Source organism: Trichoplusia ni (genome assembly GCF_003590095.1).
Source record: "Trichoplusia ni isolate ovarian cell line Hi5 chromosome 26 unlocalized genomic scaffold, tn1 tig00003837_group25, whole genome shotgun sequence".
NCBI lineage: Eukaryota > Metazoa > Arthropoda > Insecta > Lepidoptera > Noctuidae > Trichoplusia > Trichoplusia ni.
Window position 1 is genome coordinate 12940 of NW_020799925.1, and position 15855 is coordinate 28794.

Here is a 15855-nt window from a genome sequence, read left to right on the forward strand (position 1 = left end):
GCCGCGCCGCACCAGCACGAAGCGCGCGCGCCGCCGCCAGCCGCGCACCGCGCCCGTCGCCGCGTCCAGCTCCCGCCACGCGCCCGCCCCCCACACGAAATACGATGCCACCATTGCTCTACACACACATCTTTTTCTTCACCGCACAACACGACGCCGCAAAAAGTACCGTAAACGACAAACAACAACAGTCAACAGACAGATTCCCGCCGCCGGCACTGACACTAACGGATACAGACTATAAAACTTATTCACAGTCTGCCTAGCCTAGTAGGTAGGAATCTCGGATGACAGAATACGAATAAGAATAAACTAAACGCATTATACTAAACGGACGATCACAAGAAAATACGCGATTGCAATGCGAGTTCTGCAAAACCCGTTATTTGAACGCAAAACGATACCTTGGATTTTGGCCACACAATATTTTTCTATTAAACATAACTTCTTATTCAGAACAGAAAATTTTATAGCGATTTAACATGCCTTGAGAGGTAATCTTAAATTTTTATTGAGGAAAAAAAAATTTTTAATATAAAAAATTTAAAACTAAATTATTAATTTTATTGATATGAAACGCGAAAAAATGAACGATTTTTTTAATGAACCACTATTGACTACCATACTTGTGACGTCATAATTTTAAAGCATTTCAGAAAGGTGTAGCCTCATGGAGTACAAAACGTTTGAGAGCAATGACTTTACAGACGGACAGAAACATCAAACTTAAACCCATATATATAAAATAGTTACGGGGAGTGGTGGGCTACTTACTACTACCTTCCTGTCACTAGACATGTGACTGGTTCAATGTCCGCAGCGGAGTGTAGGGCTGTCATGAGCTACAGTCTGAATCAAAACAATCACAAATATTGTTCGAAAAATATATTTATTAACAATAAAGACTAAACTATCATATACATTTTACCCGAATAAACGGTAATATTACATACATTCAGCAGCTTGTCACATTATGTTTTTTTACATTAACTAATATTGTTTTAACAACAAAAACATACAACCAACTTCAAATAAAAATCTCCCGAGTGAAACTGGATGAATACCAGCAAAGTCACGTTAAACAACAAAAGAATCTACAAATCATTAAGTCCGAATTTCTGATGCAATTACACATAAACAATCAGACTAACTGAGAACCTCATACTTTTTGGAGTCGATTGATAAAGTGATGTACGACAAACATTACCCGAGCTGTATGAAGTACACAGTAGGGTCAGTAGGGCCACATGTCCAGAGTCAGGGCGCTGCTAAAGTTTCGTGTCGTCGTCAGTCATGGCGTTCATGATGAGGTCGTAGTAGGGGCGCACGTCCGTGAACACCAGTATGGCTTGCTGGCCGTCCCGCTTGTGCGCGAAGCTGCCGATGCCGAACACTGTCTGATTCGACACGAGTATAGCACTGGACGAGAGACCTTTCAGGTCATGGTTATTCTTCACACATATGAACAGTCCCCAATGCTTAGGGATGTACAAATCGCAGTCCACTATGACGTTATCTTCAGTAACGAAGTCGAAATGTTGGTGTTCCCTCTCTCCGTCTATATTCAGCTGACAGTAGCGCAAAGGATACTCCAGTCTCTCATTGGGTCTAGCGATGTCCATCGTGAACACAATGTTCACTTTTCCAACAGCAATGTCTTTTTCTGCCATGTGTGTGAACTGGAACTTGGAGTCAAAGTCCGGCTTGACTCGCAGCACCATCAGGTCGTGCAGCGGGCTGCGCTTGTCCGCTCCCCGGCCGTGCCAACTCTTACTGGAAGTAGATTCCTCTGGCGAGAACGTCACTCGCCGGCCCGACCACATCTCGTGCAAGTGGAAGTACACTAGCCCCCCCACTGGGTCATTCGCATGTACTATACGACCGATGTTCACGTAAATATACATGTCCTTTATAGGGGAAGTATCTTTAGAGAGTTCTATGAACGGGTTATACGATGTTAGCACCCGGTTTCTATCTAGGATAACTCCGGTAGCAATCGGCCGACATCCGTATTTTGCTTCATTATCTGTTATCAAGATGTTTACGACTCTATCCCAGAAAAACGTTTTTAGTCGTTGTCCATAACCCACGGGCTCCCTGTGTAGCCAGGTCACTTTCTTCCCACTCACTCCCGTCAGTGTGACTGGTTTCAGATTACTCGATGCAGTAGATATGAATGTGAGAATAAGGACTAGCAGCAACGCAGCCTTCACTGGAAGAGACAACATTGAAAGTCATCAAGCCGTTTCATAATATTGATAAATTGCAACGTTATAATAAAAAAAGTTATCGATCGCAGGTTAAGCAGCGCTTGGTCCGTAGGGTGACCATTTGTGTCATGACGAGTGCCTCCGTGTTTCGGAAGGCACGTTAAATGGTGGTTCCTGGATGTTATTGCTACATCTTTGACAGTCGTTACAGGTAGTCAGAAGCTTGAAAGTCTGACAACCACTCTAACCAAGGGGTATCGTGATCTTGAGCGCTCGGCGGAAGAGTGGGGAACGCTTTGAGCATCGTACACTCATGACAAAATAAAACGCCAATCTTCAGCCGTCTTAAGGTGCATGCAACTGCAGCAAAGAAGAAATTCCAACAAATCACGAGAGCCGGCTATGACGCGATGTGCTGCGGGCCAATCACTGCATTTTAGTCCGCCCCGCGCCTCATTTCATACCGCAAAAGGGACCCAAAAAATCACTTCTGCGCAGGTGAAGGTCAGCGCTCAAGATCCGTGCCGGTAACTATACTTTGCTGAATCCGGTTAGGCTGAAAGCCGACCACAACATAGTTTAGAAAATTATAGGCCGATGATGATGTAACGAAGTAACCGCCGTGACTACAAAGTTAGTATTATATATATATGTATATGTATATTGTTTGTATGTGTATATATGTGTTCCACGTACCTGGTCTCGGGCAGCTGGGGAGAAACATCTCGGAGTGAATAGATTATGAAGAGCACTCGATTAGCTGTCGCCGGCCGCTCCTGTTACAATCACAAGCGTGTTGGTATCAAATAGTACAACATATTATGTTGCAGAAGTTGTCGGCTTATGCTCATAGGATCTTGACGCTCTGCCAAAATGGTACCAAGGTTGCTGCGACCTGTAACGGCCACAGATATACTTGCATATATGAAAATTTAAACTGTCTAGCCATCAAGATTCATGAGACTCAGCCACATTATACACAAAATCAAAATCAAAAGTCATTTACTCAAATAAGGCTACTAAGTAGCACTTTCTGAAGGTCAGTTTACATTGGACAGCACCCAGTTTCGCCCACCCTTCACCGCTTCCTAAGTGCTTTTGCTGTGAGAGAAGAAACGGTGCAACAAACTCTGTCTTTCCGTATACAAAATTATTATACAATAATGAAATAAGTGTGTAGGTGCCGTGCCAAACAAACAAATATTTGAGGTCGCTGTACCTAAGCCAATATGAAATTAAACTGTAAGTAAGGCCAAGGTCAGCAGAGCGACCAGCCACCGCAACAGACAGACAGAGAAAACACAATATGTATAAGGATCCTGCTTTTATCCCTTGGGTACGGATCCTCGTAAAGTTGTCGAGTACTCATAGAACAATAACAGAAGTCAGTACATACACAATTTCTGGGTAAACATGTCTTTGCATATTGAGCAGTACCTAATGATCACCGCACTTACTTACGATTTCGAAATTCCAACATTTATTTGGTATCCAAGTGTTTCGTTTACTATTTTTGAATAGTTTTCTTTTATTTTTTATTGTAAAAGATGACTCCCAAACTCAACGCAGGCATTCGTGGATCACACAAATGCCTTGTCTCTTTGGGACCTCAACCACTCGGCTATGCTTGCAGTCAAGTGTCTCAAAACGTAAGAAAAGTATCATAGTCATTAGAACCTTAAATAAGTTAGAACAACAGAAACATACAACCCGACGACCGACAAATTAAAAACTACTGACCATAACTTACCTACTAAAATATTTTATGTGACTATATTAAACAGCTATTTCAAGAAAAATGATCAAATAATTGGTGCTTCCAGTCCAAAGTTTTGAGAATACGCACATAAAAAATAGATAAATTGAAAACCGTCTGAATTTCTAGTTAGAGATCACCTGCTGTTGCACCTTGTAACTTATAAACGTTTGTTGAAACCTCCACCAATATGCGAAATAAAGAATATTCTATTTATCAATCCATGTGCTCTTTTTTCAAGTCAGTTGGTTCTGAGTGCTTAGAGGCACAAGGCCGCCACCACAGACGGGCTGTTATATAATAGAAACTCTTACCTCGCTTAAGCACTTCACAATAACTTCAATGAACCTCTCTTAGTTACGTTGGACACAAAACTAACTGCTAGTGTAAGTTGTCAAATATAACCCGTCACTGGTCCCGAGAGGTGTGGCTTCGGGAGAGACCAGCTAGGAGACAAGCTTGTGGCGTGCGCGCCCGCGACGTCTTATATAGTCTGGATGTACGCAGACCTAGTTTCTAACGGTTGTTGACAACAAACAGGAAGTTCCGGAGTAAATAGAATTGTCTTTGAGATTTGTTTGTTTGTGTTTAGGAGTTATGTGAGTTTGTAGATGAACGCACATAACTTGTCTACGAAGAAATGTTGTTTCTAAAATATGGGCACCGGGCAGGCCGCGGAGATTCCTGAGGAGACACGAAATAAATGAACGGTCGCCAGTTTAGTTAGGCACCTAAATCGTGAACCGAAATAAATAGAAAAAAGAACAGCTAAGTTGTGCTATGGTGTGACAAGCAGTACGGCGTTAGAGAACAAAATACAAGAAAATTAAACTTTCAAAAATATTATGTTTAAATGTAAATTACTAGCGACCCACCCCGGCTTCGCACGGGAACAATGCTAATATACATATACTTCAGAAATTCTTTAATGTTCTTTGTTTTGATAAGGATTCCATCCATCACTGCATCGGCATAGTAGTAAAAACAACTTCAAAATAAGCGCTGCTGAGTAATCACGTCACGTCACTATAGAGTAATAGATGTAATTAAGTTGGGGCGTAACGGAAAAATGTGACGCGTGACGGACAAATGTGACGGTTAATATTTTTCCAACGGCCGATATTAAAAGTTAGATATATGCTGTCTTCGTCTTTATTGTAGATCTTTGACTGGTGTACAATATTGTAGAATATTATGTTGATGCATTTCTTAGGGTTAAGAAATCGTTCGTAAATAATAGTCAATTCATTAGAATCCTCTAAAATTGACGATGTTTTTCTAGGTACTAAATTATGCAAAGGTTATACTTTAAAACATTCCTCTTGAGTAATTTTATCTATAAAAAAAACTGCATCAAAAACCGTTGAGTAGTTTTCAAGATTGAAATGGATATAGTTACAGAAAAAGCGACTGTTTTATACTATGTGATGATAGAACACCACACACGTATCTAACCAAGTTTTGCAGATTTAACTAAAATATTATTATTTAAATAAACAGTTGGCTTCAATTTAAATTAATGATGTATAAACAGTTGGGAATTTAATAAACAAATTGGTTCTGGCTAAACTGAATAGTCGAGACGGTACATCAAATCAAACTAAATGTTCTAATGACATGAAGTAAGTGTTCAAAAGTGCATCCATAGCCGAGTGGTTCAGGTCTGCACGTCACACATGCCGTGCGCACCGCGTCGCGGGTCCGACCCAGCGTAGGACGACGGTTTGTGTGATCCACGAATGCGTGTCCTGAGTCTGGGTGTCTTTGTGCGTGTGACTTGAATGTTTGTGAAACCCCTCGACAAGCATTCGCTTCTCTTATACAAACCCGCAACACGTCGCGTACACTCTGTCTGGCGTGTACGGCTTCGCCCGCGTCGATGTCGGTTGTATCGCGTTTCCAAGAGAAATTTTCTAAAGTCCTGGATAAAAACTATCCTATGTTCTTTCTGAAGGTCAACTCTATCTCTGTACCTAATTTCATTTAAATCGGCTCAGTGGATTAGACGTGAAAGCGTAACAGACAGACAGACGGACAGACAGAGTTACTTTCGCATTTATAATATTAGTAGGTATAGGTAAATTTGTTAATATTCACGCACGTATGTAATATTTAAAATCGGGAATCGAATTTTAGACGCTTAGAAAACGACTCTCGCACTAAGTAGTTTCTCCAATCATGCAAGTGTTAATAATTGTATGCTTGACTAGCCGTTGCTCTTGTTTTCTTTCGCGTAGCTATGATATTACAGGATATAACATACGCAGGCTGCTGAACAACAACAATCATTATTTTGCTACGAAGTTATGTTACAATTTTAACTAAAAACCCACGTTTTTAAATGTCACTCCATTCAAATGTCATCAATTGCGGTCCAGTCTTTGTATAGTTGTAAATTACACTGTCATCGAGTTTGAAACTACCTTGAAAATTTCAGCCTGCTAACTTATAGGCAAGTGCTTCAAAATTGAGTTGCAAACTGACCGCATCCGACCGGAAAGGCAAACAAACAAACAAGAGAAGTGAGTGTATAACAACGTAGGAATTATCTAAATAGCTCCTCAGATACTGCTTGAAATTATGAAATAGCATCATTGTTTAAAATTGAGTACTTATATCATTAATGGCTTTTTTTTTACTTATGAGATACTCGTAAAGTCGTAATACTTTCATCCTTATCCTTACCTTTACAATGATTTAACCCTTATCATTATATTTATTTATTTTTATTAGGGTATTACTAGTATCTGTCAATGATTAACTATGTGTTATTTTAGATTAATATTGACAGGTACTCAAAACAATAAGTTAAATCGCTTCTGCAAATCAATGTTCCTGGCTGTTTTAACAGTTACCTTTGCATGACGATTATTATTACAGTAATGTGGGTAGATCGATATTTGCAGTCGGAACGGCAATTGTATTCAAATTTTCTTAGCGCACCGTTATTTTTGATAACTATGTCGAACGCCTGCCACAGGGCAATAAGATTCGCAAGTGCGAAACAATGGGAAATTTAGTGGTTTCTTAGGTTTACGAGAATGTTAAACATGGGAAACTTATTGCCCTACTGTAGGGGTCCAATGGTTTACAAACAGGCTATATAAAGTGGACGAGTGTTCGAGACTGTATCGGTCGCAATGACCAAATCATCAGACATAACCCTCCATGGCGTTTTCGTGGCAGGAGTGCAGAATAGTACGGCACGGATAGCCGAGTAGATGAGGGCACCACGCCAAAACGCGCCAGTCGCGGGTTCGATCGCCGCGACGTACAAGTATTTGTGTTATCTAAGAATGCTTGTCCTGAGTCTGGGTGTCTTTAGGATTAATTACCGCGGGAGTCGTTTTTTTTAAAATTAAAATGATACTATACTGCATATGTTTAGGTAGTTAACTAAAGGTGTCGGCGACTAAAAGTAAGGTGCCGCGCTATCGCCGGCAAATGGTGTGGGGTACCGCGCACATCGCGGTCCGCCTCACACACATTTTTCATTAGAAATAAGATATTTGCATTTTTGTTTATTTTTTGTAATTTACGTTGGTTAGGTTAAGTTGTTATTAGTTATAATAGTATCAACAACCCAAAGTAAGGCGCCGCGCTGCCGCCGGCAAAGAAAGGTGTGGGGTACCGCGCACATCGCGGCCCGCCCCACAGACATATAGTGAATTAGAAATAGGATTTTACATATTTTTTATTATTGTTTATATTTCTAATTGTTGTTATTTACGTTATCATAGACTATTGTCACATTTGTGTCCGATTTTTAAAGTTATTAAGTGTAAAATTGTTGAACTATGAAAGTTAATGGTTGCGTAATAAGAATTGTAAAATTGACTTTTTTACTTTAAGTTGTTTTTAAATGTAAGGGTGAATATCTTATTGGAAATCGCCCAGAAACGCCAAATCCGTTGGAATTTTGAAGATCGGCCGTCGGAGTAAAAAGTTATGAACAAATGTGTAAATGACTCCAATAAGACGGCTGGTATTTTGGTGTTTCTGGGTCGATAAATAATAAATGTAAGTAGTTAAGTCCTTTAAAAGGTGTTATTTAAATGTAACTAACTATATTATGTGATAACAAACTGTAGTATTGTAAATCAGATGTCAATTTTATGAATAAATAAAGGTTTAAGAGGTTCGCCAAAGTTAAAAATAAAACGAATAAGATTCGTATTGGAGTGGCGCACACGGCGGTAAAGTCTCGCTGTATAAAAGCAGCGGGGCTTTCCGTCGCAATTCAGTCGCAGCTCAGCTTCGGAACGAGACACACTAGACATCACTCAAGAATTATTGGCGAATCTCCGAGCCGTTTTTTGGAAGATTTTATTGGCGTTTTCTTCAAAATCCTCTAGTAGAGACGTGGGGTGTATGACGTCGCACCTCGGTACCTCGGTACCCTCTTCAATTGGTTTCTCTAGTTTACGCACAGAGGGGTGCGTGGGGTACGTGCGCACCAGCGCAAGCTACGCACGTACCAAACACTGTGGGACACCGTCCCCGGGCAGTCGACCGCCGCGACCGTAGTCTAACAGCTACCTCGTGGCCATTGGTCGACCGCGCCCACAAAAGTTGGTCCTTCGAGCCGGATCCCTCGAAACCTAAGAAGAGGTTGCAAGAAGAAAGAAGATTGAAGACTGCAAGATGCCGGTGACCAGGTCTCAGAAGGATGTTCCCTTGCGCCCTCCGTCCCGTCCTTTGGACGCGGCGGCTCCATCGTCAGGGCCAGAAGGGGCCACGTCTGCGACATCACCAGCTAAGGCACCTTCATCAGAAGCAACTACTTCTTCCGGAACAACAGCAACGGAGTACACTACCACCACCGAAGCGACTAAGGAGACTGCGACCACGGCGGCATCAGAGAAGAGCAAGGCCGCGAAGAAGGCGAACAAGAAGACCCCAGAAGAGGCCCTGGGGAAGGGGTTGCCGGGTTCCTCCGCAACTCTGAAACCAATGGGGGTCGGTCGCCGAGCCAGGTCTACGAAGACGACGAGTTCCTCGGCCAGAAGAAAGGAGCTAGCAGCCAGGGAAGAACTGGCAAGCCTGGAGCTGGAGCAGGCTCAGGCGGCGGCAAGATTAGCACGCATCCGCTTGGAGCTGACGCAGTGCGAGGACGAGGACTCCATGGAAGAAGATGAAGACCTGGAAGAAGAAAGGACAGCCCACGTCAAGAACTGGATCGAGACGTCGGTGCTACATGAAACCACCAAGACAGCGGATGTGGACCCAGGACAGCGACCAGCAGAAGATCAGAAGGTGAAGCCAGAAGAAGAGGCTTCTGCAGGAGGTGCTTTCAACGGGATCCAGGCGCTGACTGCTGCTCTCAAGGAAGCCTTCTCAAGCCGAGAAGGTGCGACGGGGCAGCCGAAGTATATCCACGAGTTACCGTACTTCGACGGCAACAGCAGCGAGTGGATGGCCTTCAAGGTGGTCTACGAGGACACAGCTCACATGTTCAGCAACGTAGAATATGGCGCGACTAAGAAGAGCGCTGAAGGGCAACGCCAGAGAAGCTATCAGAAGTCTTCTGTACTCGGAGGCATCTGCAGAAGAGGTCATGCAGGCGTTGAAGAGGAGGTTCGGGAGACCGGATGCCTTGATCCTGGCGGAGCTGGAGAAGGTGAAGACCCTGGCGCGGATATCGGAAAACCCCAGGGAAATCTGCGTGTTCGCCAGTCAAGTAAACAACAGCGTGGCGGCCATCAAGGGACTCAAGAAGCCGCAGTACCTGCACTCACCGGAGATCGTGAAGTGTATTGTTGAGAAGCTACCAACAGTACTCAAGTTCCGGTGGTACGACTACACTGCAGCCACGGATGATGGTGAGTTTTCGGACTTGAATCTCATCAGCAGGTTCCTGAACCAGGAGGCCGACAAGTGTGGAGCCTTCGCCGCGCTGGAAGAAAGAAACAGGAAGATAGTCAAGCACGCCTCACACGTTACGCGGGACTCGCAGGAGCGGGAGCCCAGGCGAACCGAAAGGAAGTGTCCGATGTGTGAGGGCGAACATGCGCTGCTGGAATGCCGCAAGTTCCAGAAGAGTTCGGTGCAAGACCGATGGGCGGCCGTGAAGAGGAGCGGGGTATGTTTCAAGTGCCTACAAGGAAGACATCGGAAGGAGATGTGTCGCAAGCCTCCGTGCAAGACCTGCAAGAGGTGGCACCATCACCTGCTTCATGCAGAAGCACAAGAAGAGGCCTCAAGTAGCAAGGACGCTACTGAGGCAGCAGCGGTCATGGCGGCCGTGAACACGGTGAGCAGCACACGAGCCTACCTGAAGATGGTGCCAGTAGAGGTCTACGGTACCAAGGGCTCCAAAGAGTTCCTGGCCCTCATGGATGAGGGGTCGACGGTGACGCTGCTGGATCAGAAGGTCGCCGAAGAGGTTGGCGCTCATGGCAGAAGGGAGGAGCTGACGATCGAGACAGTTGGCGGCAGGCTCATCCAGAAGAAGGACTCACAGCTGCTGGACCTGGCTGTGAAAGGCGTACACCAAGGGGCCAAGAAGATCTTGAGAGGAGTCCGGACCATGGAAGGACTCAAGCTGGCGCCACAGTTCCTAGAAAAGGGAAGAATTGAGCGCTGCAAGCACCTGACGAAGCTCTCCGACGCCCTATACTACGAGGGAGAGCGACCGCAACTACTCATCGGGCAAGACAACTGGGAGCTGATCGTATCCCGGGAAGTAAGAAAAGGGAAGCCAGGTGAACCGGTTGCCTCCAGGACAGGACTCGGCTGGGTGTTGCACGGTACCGACAGTGGTGCAATAAAAAGGGTGCAGTTTATTAACACTTGCCTTACTGTCAGCTCACCAGAAGAAGAGATGCACCAGGTCATCAAGGATCACTTCGCGATCGAGGCGCTTGGTGTGCAGCCACGCAGACCCTCAACGGACGCCGAGGGACAGGCCATCGCCATCCTAGAGAAGACCTGCAGAAGATTGGAAGACGGGCGCTTCGAGGCCGGTCTGCTGTGGAGGAACCCAGAAGAAAGGATGCCAGACAGTTATACTTCTGCAAAAAACCGTCTGGCCAACATTGAAAAGAAGATAGACAAGGACCCTCAGCTGAAGGAGGAATACGGTCGGCAGATGGAACATCTTCTGGACAGCGGGTATGCAGAAGAGGCTCCAGCGCAACCAGAAGACACCAAGAAGAAATGGTACCTGCCACACTTCGCCGTCGTGCATCCTTTGAAGAAGAAGATTAGGATCGTGTTCGACGCGGCAGCGAGGTCCGGAGGAAAGAGCCTCAACGATGCCCTGCTGCCAGGGCCAGACCTGCTGCAGTCACTCTTCGGCGTACTGCTGAGGTTCCGGCAGGGACCCTTGGTGGTTGCAGCAGACATTAAGGAAATGTTTCTGCAGGTACGTATAAGGCCAGAAGATCGAGACAGCCTGCGTTTCCTGTGGCGAGGAGATCGACGCGATGTGTCGCCGAAGGAGTATAGGATGACATCTGTTATCTTCGGCGCGACTTCGTCTCCGAGCACAGCCATCTACGTGAAGAACAGAAACGCAGCTGACTTCCAAGAAGAATATCCAGAAGCAGCAAGGGCGATCGAGCTGAACCACTATATGGACGACTACCTGCACAGCTTCCACACAGAAGAGGACCTAAGAAGGGTGACAGCACAGGTAGATTTCATCCACAAGAAGGCGGGCTTCGAACTCAGGGGATGGGCGTCCAACCAACCTGAGCTGCTGCACCGAGTCAGGACCGAGATGACAGAGAAGGTCGAGGTCAACCTCGGGGAGAAGGAAGAGAAGACCCTAGGACTACGCTGGTTCACAGAGAAGGACTCCATCGGATTCAGGGCGAACCTTCGGAACACGCCGGAGGAGATAGCGAGAGGTTTCAAGGTGCCAACGAAAAGGGAAGTTACCAGTGCGGTCATGTCTACCTTCGACCCGCTGGGACTGGCATCACCGGTCCTGATTCAAGGTAAGAAGTTACTGCAGAACATCTGGCGCAGTGGCATCGGCTGGGACGAAGAGATCGCAGACCAGGATCACGAAACTTGGAAGGTCTACCTGGAGAAGATGAAGCTCCTGCAGGGCCTTCAGATCCCGAGATGTCTGGCTCCACGTAGCACCGAGGGGGAGCTGCACACCTTCACGGATGCGAGTGAAACGGCGTATGCAGCTGCAGTCTACTGGCGAGCGCAAGAAAGTGACGGGACCTACCTCGTCAATCTGGTGGCAGCGAAGGTGAGAGTCACACCGTTGAAACCTGTGTCAGTTCCCAGACTTGAGCTGCAAGCTGCCCTCCTCGGAAGCCGGCTGGCGCACGCTGTAGAAGAGGAAATGGACCTGAAGGCGAGCAAGAAGACCTTCTGGACGGACTCCAGCATCGTGCTCTCCTGGATCAAGACGGACCCGAGGACCTTCAAGACGTTCGTGGCTCACCGACTAGCAGAAATTGAAGACCTCACCAAGCCACAGGACTGGAGATGGGTGCCTACGGCGCACAACCCTGCGGACGACGCGACGCGTGACGTGCCGGACAACTTCGACAACAAGCATCGCTGGTACACCGGGCCTGACTTCCTGCGACAAGAAGAAGCTCATTGGCCAGCAGCGAGGACCTTCAGGAAGGAGACCACGGGCGAAGAAAAGTCGACGGACGTCGTGACTACAGCGAGCGTCGTCAGCCGGACTCCAAAGCCAGAAAGATTCTCGTCATGGAAGAGACTTCAGCGGGCAACGGCGAGGGTGCTGCAATTCATTCAACTCTGCCGTCCCATAGGCCGGGTCAACGCATGCAAGACCGACCCGACATGCCGGGTCATCAAGAAGAAGGCGCCGGGAGTGGGAAGGCGACCGACGTCCTCGAAGGAAGAAAGAAGATACATACCCCTCAGTCCGGAGCTGCTGGAGCAGGCCGAGAAGTTGTTGCTGAGGGAGAGTCAAGAGAGAAGCTTCCACGAAGAAATACGACACTTGCAGAAGGGGAAGCAACTCGAGGGCAACAGCAAGTTGAAACGACTCGACGTGGTATTAGATGAAGACCTGCTGCGAGTTAAAGGAAGAATCGACGCGATTCAGGGCGTCTCGAGGAATTTCATACGGCCCATCGTGCTCGACAGTAAAGACCTGATTGGAAGACTTATCTTGGAAGACTACCACCGTCGCTTCAATCATGGGAACCACGCCACGGTGATGAACGAGGTCCGTCAACGATATTGGGTGCTGGGGCTACGCTCAGCATTGAAGACTGTCCAGCATCAATGTCAATGGTGCAGAGCAAGAAGAGGGAAGCCTGGAGAGCTGCCGACGGGGAACCTGCCCGTCGAACGTCTGACGCACAGTTGTCCACCCTTTACATGCACTGGCGTCGACTACTTCGGGCCGCTCTCCGTCACGGTGGCAAGACACCACGAGAAGAGATGGGGCGCTCTGTTCACGTGCCTTACGACGCGAGCGGTGCACATCGAGCTGGTTCCGTCACTGTCAACCGACAGTATGATGTTGGCTCTCCGGAGGTTCGCTGCAAGAAGAGGAATGCCGAAGACTATATACTCGGACAACGGGACCAACTTCGTCGGCGCCAACCGTGAACTTCAGGAGGCGCTGCAGGGAATGAACAAAGAAGACCTAACTTCTGAAGCCGAGAAGATCGACATACAATGGAAGTTCATCCCACCTGGCGCGCCAAACATGGGCGGCGCTTGGGAACGTCTGGTGCGCTCCATAAAAACCGCACTGGACGCCACTCTACACGAAAGACATCCACGAGAGGAGGTCCTTCTCACCCTCCTGCTGGAAGCTGAACACACGGTGAATTCACGACCGCTGACTCACCTCTCCGAGAATCCCGAGGAGGAAGCGCTCACTCCAAACCACTTCCTCCTTGGACGCTCCTGCGGCACTGCGAGACTCGGCCACTTCGGCGACAACGAGCTGGTGGGACGACACACCTGGAAGGCGACGCAGCGGCTTGCCGATCACTTTTGGCAACGCTGGCTGCGCGAGTACCTGCCGACCCTGCTGCCAAGGAAGACTCGAGGTGGAACCTCGCCCACCGACCTGAGGGTCGGCGACATCGTGCTGATCGTCGACCACACCCTACCAAGGGACACCTGGCCCCGTGGAAGAATCGTGCAAGTGTATCCAGGCCCAGATGGAAGAACCAGGATCGTCGACGTCGGGACCAGAGGCGGCGTGCTGCGGAGACCCAGTTCGCGAGTGGTGCTGCTGGTGCCGGGAGAATCGCCGAGCCAGGAGGATGGTGCGACGCACGAGGGGGAGAATGTCGGCGACTAAAAGTAAGGTGCCGCGCTATCGCCGGCAAATGGTGTGGGGTACCGCGCACATCGCGGTCCGCCTCACACACATTTTTCATTAGAAATAAGATATTTGCATTTTTGTTTATTTTTTGTAATTTACGTTGGTTAGGTTAAGTTGTTATTAGTTATAATAGTATCAACAACCCAAAGTAAGGCGCCGCGCTGCCGCCGGCAAAGAAAGGTGTGGGGTACCGCGCACATCGCGGCCCGCCCCACAGACATATAGTGAATTAGAAATAGGATTTTACATATTTTTTATTATTGTTTATATTTCTAATTGTTGTTATTTACGTTATCATAGACTATTGTCACATTTGTGTCCGATTTTTAAAGTTATTAAGTGTAAAATTGTTGAACTATGAAAGTTAATGGTTGCGTAATAAGAATTGTAAAATTGACTTTTTTACTTTAAGTTGTTTTTAAATGTAAGGGTGAATATCTTATTGGAAATCGCCCAGAAACGCCAAATCCGTTGGAATTTTGAAGATCGGCCGTCGGAGTAAAAAGTTATGAACAAATGTGTAAATGACTCCAATAAGACGGCTGGTATTTTGGTGTTTCTGGGTCGATAAATAATAAATGTAAGTAGTTAAGTCCTTTAAAAGGTGTTATTTAAATGTAACTAACTATATTATGTGATAACAAACTGTAGTATTGTAAATCAGATGTCAATTTTATGAATAAATAAAGGTTTAAGAGGTTCGCCAAAGTTAAAAATAAAACGAATAAGATTCGTATTGGAGTGGCGCACACGGCGGTAAAGTCTCGCTGTATAAAAGCAGCGGGGCTTTCCGTCGCAATTCAGTCGCAGCTCAGCTTCGGAACGAGACACACTAGACATCACTCAAGAATTATTGGCGAATCTCCGAGCCGTTTTTTGGAAGATTTTATTGGCGTTTTCTTCAAAATCCTCTAGTAGAGACGTGGGGTGTATGACGTCGCACCTCGGTACCTCGGTACCCTCTTCAATTGGTTTCTCTAGTTTACGCACAGAGGGGTGCGTGGGGTACGTGCGCACCAGCGCAAGCTACGCACGTACCAAACACTGTGGGACACCGTCCCCGGGCAGTCGACCGCCGCGACCGTAGTCTAACAGCTACCTCGTGGCCATTGGTCGACCGCGCCCACAACAAAAGGTAAACAATCTTGGTATGCCTGTTTATATAAACACATAAAATAAATAAACAACTTTAATAAACAATTTTTATTGTTGTTTTTAGTCAAGTTTTATTTTTAAACTGAGTTTTTAGACAACAAGACACACCAAAAGTGTTTACCTTTAGTTAACTACCTAAACAAATTGAGTACGGTTGAACCCTTTCCTAGTAATGTCGATGACAACAATTGTTAGTCAAACGAGTTTCTTTTTACAAAAATATATGTGTGTGGGAACGAACCCAGTGTGGGACTTTCGCTGACTTTTCGCGTTAATAATATAAGTAGTTTATCCTACTAATATTATAAACGCGAGAGTTTTTTTATGTATGGATATATGTTCCTCTTTCTGGCAAAAACCACTGAAGGGATTTATACACAACTTGCTAAACAGATACTATTTTTGGTTATGATGCACGGCCCATGAAGTGCTTCCGCTGCCTCGCA

At 46.3% G+C, this 15855-nt stretch overlaps 2 protein-coding genes across 2 annotated transcripts; one reads left to right on the forward strand and one right to left on the reverse strand.

Annotated features, from left to right (window-relative positions):
- Positions 1 to 638: 638 nt before the first annotated feature.
- Positions 639 to 4819, reverse strand: LOC113506833. Its single transcript, XM_026889675.1, has 3 exons — positions 4281 to 4819; positions 2907 to 2986; positions 639 to 2212 (listed from the first exon to the last, which is right to left on the reverse strand). The coding sequence occupies exons 2-3, from the start codon at positions 2932 to 2934 to the stop codon at positions 1269 to 1271; spliced, it is 972 nt and encodes a 323-aa protein (XP_026745476.1). The 5' UTR covers positions 2935 to 2986; positions 4281 to 4819; the 3' UTR covers positions 639 to 1268.
- A 3791-nt stretch (positions 4820 to 8610) lies between these two features.
- On the forward strand, positions 8611 to 14230 carry LOC113506834. The gene is made up of 2 exons (XM_026889676.1): positions 8611 to 9429; positions 9506 to 14230. The coding sequence occupies exons 1-2, from the start codon at positions 8611 to 8613 to the stop codon at positions 14228 to 14230; spliced, it is 5544 nt and encodes a 1847-aa protein (XP_026745477.1).
- The last annotated feature ends 1625 nt before the right edge of the window (positions 14231 to 15855 follow it).